The 18982-nt window shown below is 45.1% G+C and overlaps 1 protein-coding gene across 2 annotated transcripts in view; it reads left to right on the forward strand.

Moving 5' to 3' along the window:
* Positions 1-18982, forward strand: part of PLXNA2 (plexin A2) — a 412046-nt gene that overhangs the window by 227013 nt on the left and 166051 nt on the right. For both annotated transcript variants that reach the window (XM_081195162.1, XM_081195163.1), the window contains exon 5: positions 16602-16702. In XM_081195162.1, coding sequence (XP_081051288.1) covers positions 16602-16702 — 101 coding nt within the window. The remainder of the gene's footprint in view (positions 1-16601; positions 16703-18982) is intronic.

Genomic DNA, 18982 nt, shown 5'->3' on the forward strand with positions numbered 1-18982 from the left:
CTTCCAGTAGCACCTTAAAGACCAACTAAGTTAGTTCTTGGTATGAGCTTTCGTGTGCATGCACACTTCTTCAGATACACTTCTTCAGATGTGTATCTGAAGAAGTGTGCTTGCACACGAAAGCTCATACCAAAAACTAACTTAGTTGGTCTTTAAGGTGCTACTGGAAGGAATTTTTTAATTTTAAGTTACTTTGGGTTTCTGCTATTAACCTGTTTTCCACATTTTCCATTTTGCACTGGTTTGAGATTCTTCTTAGACTTCCTGATTTCATTGCCTTAAGTCAACAATGATAAATATCATTCAGCCTACAGTCTTGTATTTCAGTCACACTTTTCTTTTTTGTTTGTTTCTGCCTCATGTGGCATCCCACATGCAAAAGCACTTTGATCTCAGAACGATAATTACAACGGCAGCAAACAGTATAAAAAACAATTAAGACACAAACAAGTGTGCTTTCATTTTCTGCCTTTGTAAAGAGCAAGAACACACACTCTTTTTCTGCCTTTAGTGCTGTTAAAAGTTTCAGAGCCCAGAGTGGTGAGATAGAACTACATGATAATATGCAAATTCAGTGGCAGTTCTGTCCTCAATCAACTAAATTGTGTGTAAGAGGCAGAATGGAAATAGGAGGACATATTTAAATTGTGGATTACAAGAGCAAACACAGACAAACAAAATCAAGAAGGGAACATTTCTTGGTTGTTAAAATGAATCCGCTTCAGCTATTCTTTGATGGAGATCTTCAACAGTAACTCACCTTCTCCCTGACAAAGATGTGGCTATCAGGAAATGGCAGAGCTAAACATATGTCTGGCAGAAAACAAAAGAGAAGCACCTGCCATGCTTGTTTGTGGCATAGGTGTGGAGTCTAAAAGAACCATATTTCTTAATATCACAGAGTGTTCAGGAGGCAGAATGTGTACATACTGAGAACAGTACCGCATTAGGTTTTAATCTAGATTTTTTTTCTTACTCTCAATCTATTCAAAACACTTTAGTTATAACATAAAGAGACATGTGCTTGCACTGTATGCACCACTAGGGCTGCCATGTGGGTGGCACTGTGGTCTAAACAACTGAGCCTTTTGGGCTTGCCGATTGGAAGGTTTGCGGTTCGAATCTGTGCAACGGGGTGAGTTCCCATTGCTCTGTCCCAGCTTTTGTCAACCTAGCAGTTTGAATTCATAACAGTGCAAGTAGATAAATAGGTACCGCTGTGGCGGGAGGGTAAACAGCATTTACATGCGCTCTGGCTCTCATCATGGTGTTCCGTGCACCAGAAGTGGTTTAGTTATGCTGACCACATGACCCAGAAAGCTGCAGACAAACACTGACTCCCTCGGCCTGAAAGCGAGATGAGCGCTGCATCCCATAGTTACCTTTGACTAGACTCAACTGTCCAGGGGTCCTGTACCTTTCTACCTTTTTTTTTTACAAAAAGCCGAAAGTTGCTGAGCTTTTTTTAGACAAACCCAAAAGTGCCACCTTTCGGAAATTCCGCCTTTGAAATCCCAGTAATGTCTGGAAAACTCCAGACATATGGCAGCCTTATACACCACCATTAACCTTTGGTGGTCTTTCTTAAAGGGCAGGACAGGCAACCTTTCTCAGGCTACACATTCAAAAGTATCACACTTGCACACAGCTGGATTCAGCATAGCTCTGTTAATGTGCACAGGACATGGCACTGAGTGGGTGACATGTCCTATAAAGGCAAAGGAATCAATATGGATTGCTGAGAGTATTATCATTATCATCATCAGTGCTTTTTTTAAGATGCTGGTACTTACCTTGAAGTTGTTACAGTAAGTGCCACACTTTTAACATTTTGGAGCCGGGAGGAGGGGGAGTGCTGGTACTATGTACCTCTGAGTGCCTCCAGAAAACACTGGTTGTTGTTGTTGTTGTTTCTATACCACTCTTCATCCAAGGACTACAGGGCTGTTTACAATATAAAAACATGAAAATACATACAAACAAAATCAATACCCCACCCCCAGTTCAAAAGGCCATAGATTGTTTCATTAACCAAGGGCCTGAGAGAACAGCAATGTTTTTGTCTGGTGCCTAAAGCTATGCAACGAGGGGACCAGGTGAACCTTCCTAGAGAGAGCTTTCCACAGGTGGAGAACCACTGCAGAAAAGGCCCGTTCTCATGTTGCTACCCTCCAGAGCTATCTTGGAGGGGGCACACAAAGAAGAGCCTCAGATAATGGTTGCAGCCACTTATGCATGTATGCCTTGGGGCACATTAAAGGTTCTGTGGAGTGTGTGTGTGTGTGTGTGCGTGTGTGTGTGCGCGCGCGCGCGCACACACACACACACATTAACAAGGCACATAGTCACTACATGTGCATTCTACTTGCTGAAGCCATGTATGAACCATCCTGAGGAGCTATACTCAGGTAATATGAAGCCTAACATCTTGGAGTGGAAATGCATATAGTACAAAATTCTAGAAACAGATCTGGACACAGGAAATGACGTACATATTAATTCCACTGTTAAGATAATGGATCTTTAGCTCTAATGTGTGACACTAATGAAATGCCTGTCTTTTAAACACAACGTGTGAGAGGATCCTCAAATTCTACATCATTGAACAAACACATATGTTCATGAGGCCTGTGAACCTCAAAGACACTGCAAGAAGGGAACTGGGCAGTGCTTTGTTAGCTGATTAATTCAGTTCCAGTGCTATGCTCCTTCCCAGGATAGCTTGTCCAACCCCATCCTAGTTATAACCTCTCTGTCAACTGGCTTTGTCCACAAACACTGCATGCCTAACATTCTCCCAGCAAGGTTTGCAAGATCTAATTTATTGTGCTTTGAGATCCTTGATGAAAGGCGTGACAGGACTGCAAAGTGTTCCGTCATGTCAAAAAGCCTGGGTTATAAAGCCCCCAGTGGCCTTTGGCAGGCGTTTCATGTGACGGGCTCAGAGACTTGCTTTCCTGCTCTCTGAAGAAAGAAAAACCCACCTCTTGCATAGTGTCCCATGACAATCGCCTTAATTAAAACACTGTAGGATGTCGGTGAGCATGATGTTGCCGAGTGAGAAGAATTCCGACGCTGAGATTCAGCAGCCGTCGGGGTGACAACTTCAGAGAGAAGGGAGGGTGATTTGAATCATGGAGCTGCTCTTCTTTCTGCTTTCAGAACAATTTCCGAGAATGGGGGCTGCAGATTTTTTGTAAGGCTCACTCTGTGTTCCACAAACAGTCCTCTTGTGTGTCCAGTTTCTGTTTTCTTTGCAGCCTGTCTGCTCATTTTCAGAGATGATGTTTGCAAAAACAGGTGTCCAATCCGAGTGTTCTTGCTGAGGAGGCACAGGGAGGGAGGCAGATTCCAGATTGGAGATGGGATTAAGTTCTTTATTTCTGGTTGTTTTTCATTCCTTTGGAAACCTCAGAGAACTTAATCCCACCTCTTTCACCACCCCACCTGATTTCGTAAGTCCTTGTGCCAATGCAACATTCCTTTCAAGCATGACAATCAAATTTCCCAAAGAAAAGGAGCTGGGAAGAGAGAAATTCTAAGAAATTGTAAAGTAGGTAATAAACACATTCAGGAGTGGAAATGAAGCACACCACATAGAACAGCATAGTTTAAATGGGATTGGAAATGTACACAAACATGTGTGTGTGTGTGTGTGTGTGTGTGTGTGTGTGTGTGTGTGTGTGTGTGTGTGTTTGGGCAAAATGTGCAAGTTAATAATGATAGCAGTCACATCAGTTTTTGGTGTGTGTACCTGGTTAGAAGGGCTGTCCATTGCATGAATACAAATGTTATCTGAACACACCATTTGAGAGTGGGACCTTTTACTACCTGTAAGAAAGACTTCACTGCAGGTTCACAAATAATTTTCCAAGAGTCTAGCTTCTGTAGTGATTCATTGCCTGAATTGTATTTAATGTGTGGGTTTAGATGGAAACCCACTGGTACCCTGAATTCTTTAGCTCTGCAAAATCAGTGGTTTCATTCAGTTCTTCCAATAAATTATAACAGAGCAGTGCATTTTAAAACTGACACAGAGGCAGACACTAGTGCAATGGGTGGTAGCTGAGTATGTCATACTCAGAGGGGATCCATGGAAATAAATGGTATTTAGTTAATTATGACTAACTTCACTGGTTTTAATGGATGTACTCCAAGCATGATGTAGCTGTGATTCTAACTCTACTTACCTGGGTGTAAGCCTCATTGGAATTCAATGGGGCTTACATCTGAGTAGACATGGTTAGGATTGCTACTTTAGTTGGATACTATCCAATGTCTTAGAAAAAAATAAGAAGCATACAAGCTCAGCCACTTAAACATTCAAATACAGTGGTGCCTCGCAAGACAAAAAGAATCCGTTCTGTGATTCTCTTCGTCTAGCGGTTTTTTCGTCTTGCGAAGCAAGCCCATTGATGGATTAGCGGATTAGCGCTTTTAGCGGCTTATCTGCTGATCGGATCAGCTGATAAGCGGCTTAGAGGCTTAGAAAAAGGGGGGGAAAGAGAAAAAAACCAGCAGGAACTCGCAAGACATTGTCGTCTTGCGAAGCAAGCCCATAGAAAATTCGTTTTGCGAAGCACCTCCAAAACGGAAAACTCTTTCGTCTAGCGAGTTTTCCGTCTTGCGAGGCATTCGTTTTGCGGAGCACCACTGTATCAGTTTAGATATTTGATATCTGGGGAAAGACTGCAAGCGTTTGGTGCAGCCCTATAACAAGAGTGGGGAAAATAGGAGCACAGTAAAAAATCAATTCATAGGTAGCACTTGTCATTCGAGCACCTCAGAAGATTCCAATCATACGAAGACATAAAATTCAAAATAAAAGTAATTATATGGGAAAACTAAGGTAGAAGATCCTACAAAGTGGGTCACTCCAACAGTGATCTGTGGGCAAGTCTGGCAAAAAAGATAAGAATATATATGGGCTTGAGATAAGAGCAAAGCTATTCTAAAAGAAACCGTTCTGTTGCCTACTGTACAAGAAATCACCAGTCAGTTAGCAGAACTATTTATAGTCTTTGATGCCAGTAGTGGATATTGGCAAATTCAGCTGGATGACACAAAAGTTCCAGACTATACATTCAATTTATTTTTTGGCAGTTACAGGTTTTTTGGAGGGGGGATGGGGCAGGGTTGTACTTCTGCGAATCTTTGAGTTACACGCACACACACACACACACACACACACTGTTTCCCTTTCCTCTTGTATGTGGGTGATGGTATTTTTAGTGCCATGTGGGAATTTGCCCTCCAATTTCTAGAAAGTTTTATTCCCCTGTGAAAGAGGCATGCATTTTTTATGCTTCATTCTCAAGGCACTTTGCAATTTCTTTAGGATTTCTGCAATTGTGTGGTTTTAAGCCTACCTTAATATTGCAAAGTGGTCAAGGACAGTGTGTGTGTTTTATTCCAGTAAATGTTTTTACTCTGCAACCTCTCCAGCAACCCACACTTCCTTATGTGAGAAGAGCTACTCAATTATGTCTGCCTCTGAGCATTAACAGAAACATAGACACTGGGGAAGGCAGCAGAGTATAGACCAGGGGTCAGCAACCTTTTCCAGCCATGGGTCGGTCCACCGTCCCTCAGACCATGTGGTGGGCCAGACTATATTTTGGGGGAAGAAATGAACGAATTCCTATGCCCCACAAATAACCCAGAGATGCATTTTAAATAAAAGGATACATTCTACTCATGTCAAAACATGTTGATTCCCAGACCATCTGTGGGCTAGATTTAGAAGACGATTGGGTCGCATCCGACCCCTGGGCCTCATGTTGCCTACCCCTGGTACAGACTATTGACAAGATGTTTTGTTGAATGAAGGGACACTCATAAACATGCATCCATCACCTCATAATTAAGGTAAGCACTACAGAAACCCTGTGTCCCACTCATGAGAATTTCACCAAATTTGATAATTTTTTAATGTGATTTCTATTCTTACCGAGAAATTTTCAGCACAGGGCCGGCTGTTTCTGCTACATAAGGATTGACACACAGATAATGAGTTTGCTATTAGTAGCTGATGGTGCTATTTTTAGAGATTGGGTATGGTAGCCATCTCATGTAATACTGTATCTGCTTTGTAAAAAGATGCCACAGGAGACTGAGGTGTGAAACAAATAAACTCTACTTAACACTTCTGCATTTCTTATGTAAGAAAAGCTCTGCTGAATCAACTCAAAGGCCCGTCTAGACCAACATTCTGTTTTCAGAAGATACCCTTGCTTATTGAAATTTATTTTGAGTAATTGTATACATGATGGAACCACTTTTTTAGAATAAGAGAATGGCCCCAAGACTTAATATAATGAATACTGAATATCATGCATAACAACCATCAGGAAACTGGGGTACATAAAAGAAGGACACATATAGCTGTTGATTAGTCAGGCATAGGTTCTCATCTAGGAGAACTGGAACAGACAGGTATCAGATGTCAAACCTGCAAGAAAAACCAGAAACTACTTTGCCTCCAAAAATTCCAAAAGGACCCAGTTACCGTCTGTCAGAATGGTGTGTAGAAACCTGCAAAAGTGACTGAGCAACATATGACCCCAAGATAATATTTGGTTCAGACTGATGGTTCAGCTGTCTACAAGAGCAACAGAAGAGATCTGCAGAGCATTACAAGTCTTGAGCCGGTGATGGATGAAACAACTGAGAATGCAGGCATACGTATATCAAATATAGACAAGCGAGAGTCTCAAGACAGAACAAATGGAATTCTTGTAACTGAAAAGTGCCAGAGAGACTTCAGAGAAACTTTTTGGCAGTGAGATGCCTGTGAGTACACAAAGTGGCAGAAAGATAAGAAAAAATTACAGATCATAACTACTTCTTTTAAAACGAGGAGGGGAGTTACTGTGTTATTCTATGTTACTCTATATTACTATGGTATGTATTCTTGTGTTTGTATATTGTAAACTGCCCTGTGATCCTCTTCCCACCCCAAACCTCCACTCAGTTGCATGCAGACATCTTATTTACTTGCATGCTGATGTGCTGCATGTTTAGATACTTAAAACAAAGACAAATAATTACATTTTCATTGAAATTAAGTGTAAAGCTTACAGAATTAGTAAATTACTTTCACAATATGCAGATTAGGCTTTCCAAATATGGAGAACTTTAATGCGGCAATCCTACCATGGCAAACTTCTTTTCCTTGCCTCCTGCAAGATGCTGCCTGTGTTTTAGTCACTACTCAGCTCTACCTACTTTATCAGTGCATATATTTTTGCCCGACTGCCAAATATCGAACAAGAGCATTGTTTCACCTAGCAAGTGACTTAATGTCACCTTTCATTTAACTTGAGAATAGGGTCAGACTATGGAATAAGATCCAAGAATCTTATGATAGCTACACCTGCTTGCTTGTTCCAAAGGGACTTGAGCTGCATCTGACTTCATACCCTTTTCGTTTTACTCACTTACACACATCCATTTTTTTCCTCTGGAGAAATCTGTTAAGTAGGGCCCAGGAAACAAGAAAAATAGGGGCCTTATTGATTTCAAATGTAGAGAGGAACTGAGTTCCCACTGTATCAACAGTATTTGGCGTGAAAGTGGCCTTTGTTCCAAGGCACACTGATTCCTTTCAGCTTCTGACTCTCCAGCTGCTGGGAGCTGGGCAGTGTTTTGACGAACGGAGCAAATGCAACGCAGACAGTTGTTTTAATTCTTAGCCAGTTGCCGACATCACTCACAAGGGCCAGAAAAATTAAGAGGGGAAAAAGAGTCTGGATTCTTTCCTTTAAGTTAACTCGGCACAAGAACTATATTTGGATAGCAAGGCAGAATGAGAGCCCATTGGTGAGTGTAACAGATACGGCAGGCTTTGCTTATGCATGGAAGAGGAGAACTGGAGCAGGATTTTTAAAAAAAATAAATCTCCTCAAACATACTGGAGCACAAAGTTTTTTCAGAGTGGGAGGGGCATAAAAGTTTAATTTTCTCTTCACTTCCAATCAAAACCCCAGAAGCTCATTTTCTTTTACATTCTTCCTAGCTCTTTGCCTGTTTCTTTCTCTTTATAGCATTGTGTATATGGTGCCAGAAATACACAAAAGTACCTGTAACTTACTCATCTTCCTTTGCAGAACATCATTTTCCCTATATCAAGTTCAAGTAGTTCAACAAACATACCATTCAAGGAGAAACGTGTCTTCCACATATATACATAATATTTGAGCCCTCAATCGAATTAACTAGCCTATGAACTGCAAATCAGTTGATAGATGAACAGAAAAAGATCCGGTTAAGTCAGGACATGAAGGAAAAAGGCATTTTGATCTTTGGTTAAAGGGTGGTATATAAATTCAAATCATCATCATCTTCTATGTGCTTTCCCAGTAATAAGTCCAGAAGCATGTTGCTGGATGTAGGATATATGTATGATGACTAGTAGCCATTGATAACTTATCTTCCATGAGTTTGTTCATGTTTTAAAACCATCCAGGTTGGCAGCCATTGCCATATATTGGGTGTGAGGGTTTGATTAGCTGCTTGTGCGTGAAAACGTGCTCCCTCAGAGTTTGTGCGCCCCCACAAACCTCCGTGTGTGACGGAGCTCCTCAGACATGTCTGCTCTAGTCACTAGTAGAGTCCGACAGTGGCTGTCTGCGGAAGCGTTTCCAACAAAGAAGTTCCTTAACGGAAACGCGTCTCCTGGACTCACGGCGTGACAGTTTCCTGCGAGGTATGGGTCTCCCTATGGGAGACTCCGATACCTCCCCACTGTTTTCGCTGGAAGCCTCCCTGAGCCCTCCCTCCTGCTCGCATTCCCTCAGAGACCCACTCCTCCCCCTGCTGGTCCCTGCTTCAGCAGTTGAGTCTCTTTCATCCTGCCTGAGTCCCTCCACCACCTGATGCTCTGATGGCAGTTCCCTGACATCCACCTCCCCTCCAGGGCCCCCCTCACCCCCTCCCAATTCCTCCCCCCTGGGAGGTGAAGGGCTAAAACCCCGAAACGAATCTTCCTCATCTTCTGACGTCTCGAACAATTCTCTCCATCGATCGTCGTCCTGGCCAGCTGAATCCTCCTCCTCTTCAGAATCTGGGAACCCCTCCAACTCCTCTTCCTCGTCGGTGGTGGCAAAGTATTCCCTTCGGAACCTCGCTACAGGCTGAGGTTTACGTGGGAACCTCTGATGAAAAGTCTCTATTAAAACCTCGTCATTGACATCCTCTGCCCTAACCCAGGTGTTTTCCGACTCCGGTTCCCCTTCCCACATTACCAAATACTCTACTTGATCTCCCTTCCACCTGGAATCGAGGATCTCCGCTACATGGTAGCTGTGTTCCTTCTCCTCCATTGCTGGTCCCCTAGTGACCCTCCCCTCACTGTCTCCTCTATACGGTGACAGCAACGACCTGTGAAAAACTGGGTGCAGCTTCATGTGGTTCGGTAACCGGAGCCTGAAAGCCACTGGATTGACCTGCTGTATGACTTCAAACGGACCCAGCCTTTTGGGTCTTAATTTCTTACAACCTCCTTTGAATGGCAACCCTTGGGTTGACAGCCACACCTGGTCCCCCACCCTGATGCTTTCACCTTCCCTTCTGTTTTTGTCTGCTTGCCTCTTATATTCCTCCTTAGCCCTGTTTAAGTTGAGTTGGAGCTGGCGATGGATTGCTTCCATTTCTTCCACGAACTGTTCTGCAGCTGGAACGCTCCAGTTCTCCCCCTCCCCCCCTGGGAAGGCTCTGGGATGGCACCCGTGATTAGCCAAAAAGGGGCTCATCCCCGTGGACACGTTCTCTGCATTGTTGTAGGCAAATTCTGCCAACGCCAGCTTCTCCACCCAATCATTCTCTCTGTCATTAACATAACACCTCAAATATTGTTGGAGAACCCCATTTGCTCTTTCCGCCTGCCCGTTGGTTTCAGGATGACGGGCCGTCGAGAAATTAACCTCTACATGCAGTAAGCTCATGAGCTTCCTCCAGAACCTGGAAGTAAATTGTTTCCCTCGGTCTGAAACCACCCTCAAGGGGGCGCCATGCAACCTAAACACATTCTCTACAAACAATTTGGCGGTTTCTTCTGCTGTAACCGCATGTGAGCAGGCTATGAAGTGGGCCATTTTAGTTAACAGGTCTACTACAACCATGATGGCTGTTTTCCCTCTAGACCTTGGCAGATCAGTCATGAAATCTATTGCCACTGCTTCCCACGGTCTCTCAGGTGTGGGCAGTGGTTCTAATAAACCAGCCGGCGCCTGCCTCTCCCCCTTGGCTCTTTGGCATTGTTCACACCCTCTCACATACTCCCGCACATCTCCCCTGACCTTGGGCCACCAAAATTCCCTGGTAACCAGCCACATGGTTTTGTGTTGCCCAAAGTGCCCTGCTGTGGGGCTATCGTGCAGCTGCTTGAGTACTTTCTCCCTCAATTCCCCTTCAGGTATATATAACGCTCCCTTATAATACAATGCCCCATTTCTCTCCTCAAAACCACCGGGTTTGTCTTCCTCCCCTCTGAGATCCCTGAGTTTCCCCTGGGCGTATGCATCCTGCACCGTACCCTCTACCAATTCCCTTTGCCCCACCAAAGTCGCCCCACACACCCAGCGGTCCTCTGGAATGATATGGGTTTCTTCGGGTGCTCCCTCCCCCTCCAAATATTCAGGCTTGCGTGAGAGAGCGTCCGCCCTAACATTCTCTGGGCCTGGCACATAACAAATCTCAAAGTTAAATTTGGAGAACTCTTGGGCCCATCTCAACTGCCTTTGGTTGAGCACTCGCGCCGTTCTCCAGTACTCTAGATTTTTATGGTCCGTGCACACTTGCACTTTATGTTGTGCACCAACTAGCAGATGCCTCCATCTCCGGAACGCCTCATGAATAGCAAGCAGTTCTCGGTCGTACACCGTGTAGTTCCTCTCGGATTTGTTCAGCTTCCGCGAGAAGAAGGCACACGGACGCCACTCCGACTCCTCCTTCCCCGGCTGCAGAAGAAGCACCGCCCCTATGGCTCTGTCAGATGCGTCTGTTTCAACCCTTAGCTTCTTTCGTAAATCCACATGCAGAAGTTGTTCTTCAGAGGCGAAGGCCCTTTTCAGTTCCTCAAACGCTCGCCCCGCCTCCGCCGTCCATACAAACTTCTTCTTACTGCTGAGACAGTCAGTGATGGGCGCCGTCAGATGGGCGAAGTTGCGGATGAACTTACGATAAAAGTTTCCAAACCCTAGGAACCTCTGCACATCCTTCTTGGTTTTGGGTGTTTTCCATTCCAGCACTGCCTGTACCTTGCCGGGATCCATGGCCAATCCCTTGTCTGACAGGCGGTACCCCAGGAATTCCACCTCCTTGGTATGGAACCGACACTTCTCCAGTTTGACCCACAGCCTGTTGGCTTGCAGTCTGCTCAACACTTCTCTGACGTCTCTCACATGTTGCTCCTCATTCTCAGAATACACCAACACATCATCTAGAAAGGCAACGCAATTCTTGTAGAGCAAAGGGCCCAGCACGTGGTTCATAAAAGATTGAAAACACGCGGAGCCTGCTTGTAATCCAAATGGCATAACGAGGTATTCAAACGCCCCCAAAGGGGTAAACATGGTGGTTTTCCATTCATCCCCTTTCCTTATGCGTATCAGGTTGTACGCCCCCCTTAGATCCAGCTTTGTGAAAATCTTTCCCTTCCTCACCATGGTCAAAATATCATCAATTCTGGGCATAGGGAACGCCACCGGTTCAGTCACTGCATTCAGCCGCCTAAAATCACATACAAGTCTCGGCTTGTCCGCATTTTTTTTGTCCACAAAGAACACTGGGCTCCCCCCTGCTGCTTTGGACTCTCTGATGAAGCCTCTCTTCAGGTTCTTGTCAATGAACCCTCGCAACTCCTGCATTTCCCTGTCCGACATGGCATACAACTTGCCCACGGGAAGCTGTGCTCCAGGGAGTAAATTGATCTGACAATCAAAGGGTCTATGAGGTGGTAGTTGGTCAGCTTCCTTCTCGCTGAACACGTCGCTGAGATCTGCATACTGTGGTGGTACCTTCACCTTTCCCATTACTTCAGTCCCTGCTAGGGTGGCTTGGGCCCCTACTGAACCCTTCTCCCCTTTGCAGTGTTCTAGGCAATGTGCTGAACCAAAGGACACCACTCTTTGATGCCAGCCAACCAGCGGATCATGTAGAGCTAGCCAGCTCATTCCCAAAATAATGGGAGCGCCTCCCAGGGTGGCCACATTAAACGCTATCAGTTCTGTGTGCCTTGCCACCCTCATTATCATTGGGACAGTCTGCAAGCGGACTCCTCCTCCCAACAACTCCCTGCCATCAATCGTGGTCACCTGCAGGGGGTTGCTTAAAGGGATGGTCTGTATCTGGTGTTCAGCAACAAACTCCTTGCTCATAAAATTGCAGGAGCTGCCTGAGTCCAATAGCGCCTTTATTTTTAGGGGGTGCCCATTCTGCAGCTCTAGCGACACTTCAATCACTAGAGCAGGTCGAGGAGCTTCTGGCACGGGCACTTTCACTGCTCTTTGGCCTGGCTGCAGTGCCCCAATTGTGGCAACCAGGCGTTGGCTTTTACCTGCTCCGCTCCCCCTTCTTCTCCCCCCTCAACAGCTCCCACCATCCCTTGCCATTCCTTCCTCTGGGGGCAGACTCTGGCAAAGTGGCCTGGCTGTTGGCAGAGATAGCATTTCCGGGGGCCCTTTCCCTCCTTCTTAGCTCCCTCGCTGGTTTTTGAAAATGCGCGCGCGCGCGCTGTTCCGATTTCCATCGGCTCTGCCGGCGGGAAAGCTGGCTCAGGAATGCCTGGAATGCGGAACTCCTTCCAACGTTCCCCTCTCCCTTCCCGCCTCTCCAAGGCTCTTGCCTCCTGCCGCGCTCCTATGGTCAGCGCAGATTTGGTCAGCTGATCCATAGACTCCGCCCTGGGGCTCCGTGCCAGCTCGTCTTTCACCCCCGAAGAAAGACCTTCTTCAAATAGCATTTGAACGGGTGCCGCCGATAAATCCCAACTCAGTCTGTGAATCAGCATGGTAAACTCAGTCCAATATTCACGGACAGATCGACTCCCCTGCTTACAAGCCATTAGCTGTCTGCGCACCACCCCTTCCTCAATATCGCTGGAAAACATGATATCCATTGCACGAAAGAACTTCATTGTGTCCTTTAGTATGTCATTGTGCGTTGCCATTAGGGGTCGCACCCAGTCTCTAGCCCCTTTCTCAAGATGCCCAATTACAAAAGCAACTCGCGATTCCTCATCAGGGAACTCATCGAACTGCACATTAAGGGCATATTGCATCTCTGTCCTAAAAGCATGGTAGTCCTTGGGGTCCCCCCCAAATTTCTGCACCAATCCTGGTACCTTTCTGGGGAATTGAGTGGCTCTCCCCTTCTTGTCTGCATCCTGAGCCCTTCTCTCCTCCAGCCTCGCCGTCTGCAGGGCCAGTTGAACCTCCAACGCTCGGTATCTATCTTCCAAGCTTGGACCAGCTCCAGCCCCTGCTCCTCCGGTTCCGGTTGGTTCGCTCATGATGCCTTCTCTTGCACAGGCAGCGTACAAAGACTGTCGGACTGCTGTGAGGGTTTGATTAGCTGCTTGTGCGTGAAAACGTGCTCCCTCAGAGTTTGTGCGCCCCCACAAACCTCCGTGTGTGACGGAGCTCCTCAGACATGTCTGCTCTAGTCACTAGTAGAGTCCGACAGTGGCTGTCTGCGGAAGCGTTTCCAACAAAGAAGTTCCTTAACGGAAACGCGTCTCCTGGACTCACGGCGTGACAGTTTCCTGCGAGGTATGGGTCTCCCTATGGGAGACTCCGATACCTCCCCACTGTTTTCGCTGGAAGCCTCCCTGAGCCCTCCCTCCTGCTCGCATTCCCTCAGAGACCCACTCCTCCCCCTGCTGGTCCCTGCTTCAGCAGTTGAGTCTCTTTCATCCTGCCTGAGTCCCTCCACCACCTGATGCTCTGATGGCAGTTCCCTGACATTGGGCAAGCAAATTCTATAGTTTTAACTATGTGAAGAGGTATCTACTTCTGTCTGTCTTGACTCTTCCACCATTCAGCATCATTGGATGGCCAGGGTTCTAGTATTATGAGAGAGGAAGAGAACGTTTAAAGATCCCTTTCTTCACACCTTGTAATATTTTACAAACTTCTATCATGCCACCCTCCCCCCCCCCCCAATTCACCTACAGACATTGCAATCTTCCCTTGTAAGGGAGTTGCTGAATCCCTTGAACCTTTAATCCTCCTCTTCCGGCATCTTTCCCAACACTACATTATCAATGAGTGCATGGCTCTTTTAATCCACATCTTGCTATGACCCTTCCCTGGAGGAGGACTTGCCTGAAAACAAGGCAACACAGAGTGCATTTTCTCAGAACCATGTGGAATACACAGCCATCTCCTGGTCACACCCACGTCTGCTGTAATTCATGTGGTTCGACATTTGTGGGAACAGCTTTTTGATCCGGAGCTGTGCCAGGAGAAGTGTTGCTTGAGGCATTAGCAGACAGGTTTCCCTTGCTCAAGCCAGGAATCGATCCTTGATGTGTTCAGCTTGGACTGCTGGGCCATCTGTCAGCACAGGCTGTACCCTGCTCTCTGGCCCTGCTAGGCTTCTCCGCAGTTACACAAAGTACCAGCAGGCAGCGAGGAGGTTGTTGGTTGATGTACAGCTATCCATGTGCCGATGCAGTTGAAAGGAGTAATCATGATGATTGTTATTTTGTTCAGAGAAATGTTTACAGGCCCCATAAAGACACAAATGCAGCAGCCCTCATCTATAAAATGGGTATTTGATTTATTCCAGCTTGTGGCACTGACTGGCCAGACTTGGTTGCCAGCTTTCCATCCTGTCCTGCCACCTCTTCCTTTGAATTTACCCTTCTATCATAATTACATTTTCAAACACAAAAGCTGTAGCAGTTCTTGCTGCATGGGCTATCCTGTTGCTAGGCTTCATAGAGTGATATGCATGGCTCTTCTGGTGCTCCATGTGCTGCCTGAAATGTCAGTGGAAATCTCTGGAATATGCTCCAGTGCAGCATTCTGCCTCCAACATTCTCCCAGTTTGAACCCAGCTGAGAATCCCTTCACCTCTACAGATTTGTGATCAAGGACGCTGCTTGTAAACATATAAAGTAACACAGATCTCTGCGTGGTCCCTTTGTCATCTGAATAGACATCTGTGCCACTCTACAGAACTATACTGCTGCCTAATGTGCCCTCCCCACTAATGAATTATTTCCCCTGGCTTTTGATTCTTCTTCAGTTAGGAAGATGAAAATTCAGCACCACTCAACACCTTGTTACACTTCTTCCATGGGAATGGCTGTATAGGAACAGAGACAGATTTAAGGGAGTGCAATGAGTTTGGTTGCACTGGGCACAGAGCCTCAGGGGTGCTGCAGGGAACACCACAACTATTATTCGGAATTGAGCTTGAGAGGCGGAGGGGCACCAAATTTTGGTGTCACACAGGGCGCCACTGAAATTTGAGACCCCACAGTATGCCACGGATATGAATGTCTAGGAGTTAATGAGATCCTTTGAGGGGGAAATCTGATGTGGGCTAAGGAAACCAGGAATTCTCCTTAGACACGAATTCGTTACTTGGTCTTTGGCAAATCACTTTCTGTCAGCCTGTCTGTACATTGTACATGGAAAAGATATTGAATAAATTGATACACTATTAATAATCAATATTTTGAATCCTATTGCTTTCCTCTGCTTGTCAAGATTGAGTGTTTCCATGTTATTTTTTTGACTTTTCCCTGCCTTGCTTCAGTCAGATAAATTGTTCAGATAGAAAGCTCTGCTTAAGGACTCTGAGGAAACTCTAAGCCCCTATTGAATGACATCAGTGGGTAAAATAAGCTTGGAAATGGTGAAACAGAGGTGGCCTTGCCATTTGGCAGACTGAAGTGGCTGCCTCAAGCAACTGATTTTGGGTGTCATGAAAGGGTAGCAAATTGTTAGTTATTTAACTTATTATTGTTGTATTTTTACTATCTCCTGTGGAAAAAAATAATTTGGCCAGTCTTGGATACTATGCACTTTGACTTGTAAGGGATGGCATTTACTGTTCCATCTCATGCAGAAAAATGTTGTGAGCCAGCTCTGAAGTGTCTATTCTAAACTGTTGCAATCTGCAATATTTTGAGAATAAATCAAAATCCGTTGACTAGTGGTGCTCTGAGGACTTCATTCAGCCAGGGCCTGTGTATCAGTTCAGAAGTCCTTTGCTATCAGTAGGCATATTGGCCCAAGGATACTAGTATCTTAAACAGAGGTGTAGCTAAGGGTCCCTTGCACCCTTGGCTCAGGGTGCCACTCCCCCCCCCCTTTTTTCCCCAGGAGCAGACACACTTGCTTTCTTAAGGGCTGCAGCTAATCATCACCCACAGAGATGCATCCATCACATATTGGGCCCACATTAGAATGAAAGCAGTGGTGGGAGGCGGCAGTCTATTTACTTACATTTGTAAGAACGTTACGTGTTTTAATTTTAAAATTTATGTGCTCACTCACTGCAGAAAGTTCAGCAGTGCATAGCTTGTTTTCTTGATTTATTGTGCAAACAAGACGAGTGAATGTTTGCTTTATTCCCTTTCTTTCTAGGTGTCTCAGGTTCCCGTTGAATCATGTGAACAGTACACAACCTGTGGAGAATGTCTGAGCTCAGGAGACCCTCACTGTGGTTGGTGTGCTCTGCACCATACGTAAGTTCAGCATTAACTGGTGATTATTATCTTAAGATCAACTCAAATACCTCTTAATTCCTTCCATATGTGATGCCATTATTACTTAATTAATGCAGTTCTAAAAGCCACCAGTCACTATACCAGTTAGGGGTTGTTGTTTTCTTTCTTTCTTAATTCATATGATAAAAATCTTTCAGCTTTTAGAGAATACTGCATTTTGTAAGAGAGAAATTAATGCAAAAGAGTAAGGCAACATGGAATGTTCCTTCAGGACACTAAATCTTGTATACACACATATTTTAGGCATCTGAGTGATCCCTAAATCTTGCACTGTTTTCAGAAACAATATGAGCAGAATCATTTGCATTTTCACAGGCAGTCACATCAGCACAATAATCCCATTTTCATTTACATCGGTATTGTGATGTGGCTGTAAAATCTGGCCAAATAAATGAGATAGAAAATAAATGATATGAAACTTATGATGCTTTCAAATAATAATAGTAATCATTTTCGGCTTCCAAGTTACATAGACATGTGTTTTTTACCATTAATGTGATGCATTCATTAGACATTTTCTTATATCAAACTCCAGAAACAGCCACAATCTCCTCTAAAACCTGCTTATTTTAGCCCAAGATTGTCAGTTCAATCTTATTGCAATGTCTCTCCTGTACTTTGTTTTCTCCTTGCTTCTATTTCTTTTCTACAAAACAAGCTACCGCACACCTGCCAACAGCCTTTCCTGGCATCAATCACTTCCCTTACATTGTAACCTAACAGAATCACTGTTTAAATACCACTTAGAAATTTCAGAAAGGCTGTACACTTCAGTCTCTGGCTTAAACCCTGCAAAGTAATGAAATTGTCCAGGCTTCCTAGCCTAGCTATTCTCCACTGAGCTTGTCGGTGTCTGCTGGGACAAAGGATAAAGGTTTTCTAGGCAACATCCTGGGGAAAGCTTAGGAAGCTGTGCCTCTGAATTATTGAGGTGTTTGGCATCTTTCTCTCTCGTACAATGGCAATGCTGCCTCAAGCGGAAGGGGTGCCCAAAGTCTGAAGGAGGGAGAGGCCTGGAGTTCACTTACAGAAAGGAGTCCAAAAAACCCCTTGGGCCTGTTGCCAGCACTCCCATTAAATGTTTAGCAGTTGGGGTGGAGGCAAAGGGTACCCACACAATAGCAGCTGGCAAAATGCCCATGCAGCAGGTGTTGAGAGAGTGACAGGGAGAGAGCAGAGGAAGGCTCTGATGAAATATCCTGATTGGATCAGAGACCTGCATATAGCAGGCTAATTTCTATGCCACTTTGTCAGAAGGCATTTAACTTCCAAGGCTCGTTGCAACATTAAAAAACGACAACAAACAGTTTTGTCTTTAACCTGCTCCTCATGCCATTTTGAAGTCAAAGTAAAGCAAATGCAGATGGGTTTTCCATAAAGTGCAGGTTCTGTTTGGGCATAAAAATAAGCACTGGGTTTTCCAAAATACTAAGCATCCAGTTTCATGCAGCCTCTCAACAAAAGCTTTCTACATCACAGTTCTACCGGAACTGGGGAAGCTGTGGACAGAAAGGGTGGTTCTCCCTCCCTCTCTCCCTCCCTCTCTACAACTTTTAAAGGTGTAAAAGTTGATTAAGAGCCTAGATTTGGGAAGTGAAAGCACTATATATAAGTACATAGGTGCTCAGAAGGCTTTCCTTTCCCCCTCCCATTAATATTTTTTAAATTATTTTCAATTAATTCACATTACATGTTAACTGCCATACACCTTCAATGTTGTACATAACATGAATATATTATTTCTGCAAATTCCCCACATCTAACCCTGCAACATTCCTATTGGCCTGATTCTCAAGTTTGAGGCTAAACTCACTAGAGTTGTTGTTAGGGCAGTGGCAGGGGCTGCTGTTAGGGCTTAAGCCATTTTAGAGCAATGTTTTGTGCATTCTGATCAGCTCTGGGTGCATATTGATTGAGAGCCAGTGTGGTGTAGTGGTTAAGAGCGGTAGTCTCGTAATCTGGGGAACCGGGTTCGCGTCTCCGCTCCTCCACATGCAGCTGCTGGGTGACCGTGGGCCAGTCACACTTCTCTGAAGTCTCTCAGCTCCACTCACCGCACAGAGTGTTTGTTGTGGGGGAGGAAGGGAAAGGAGAACGTTAGCCGCTTTGAGACTCCTTCGGGTAGTGATAAAGCAGGATATCAAATCCAAACTCTCTTATTTTCTGTCCTCCCTCCTTTCTTCTCTACTGGTGCAATCTACTGGGAACTACCTCTTTGTGTAAGCCCTTTCTTCTCCA

The sequence above is a fragment of the Podarcis bocagei genome, assembly GCF_964188305.1.
Source record: "Podarcis bocagei genome assembly, chromosome: 5".
In the NCBI taxonomy this organism is placed as follows: domain Eukaryota; kingdom Metazoa; phylum Chordata; class Lepidosauria; order Squamata; family Lacertidae; genus Podarcis; species Podarcis bocagei.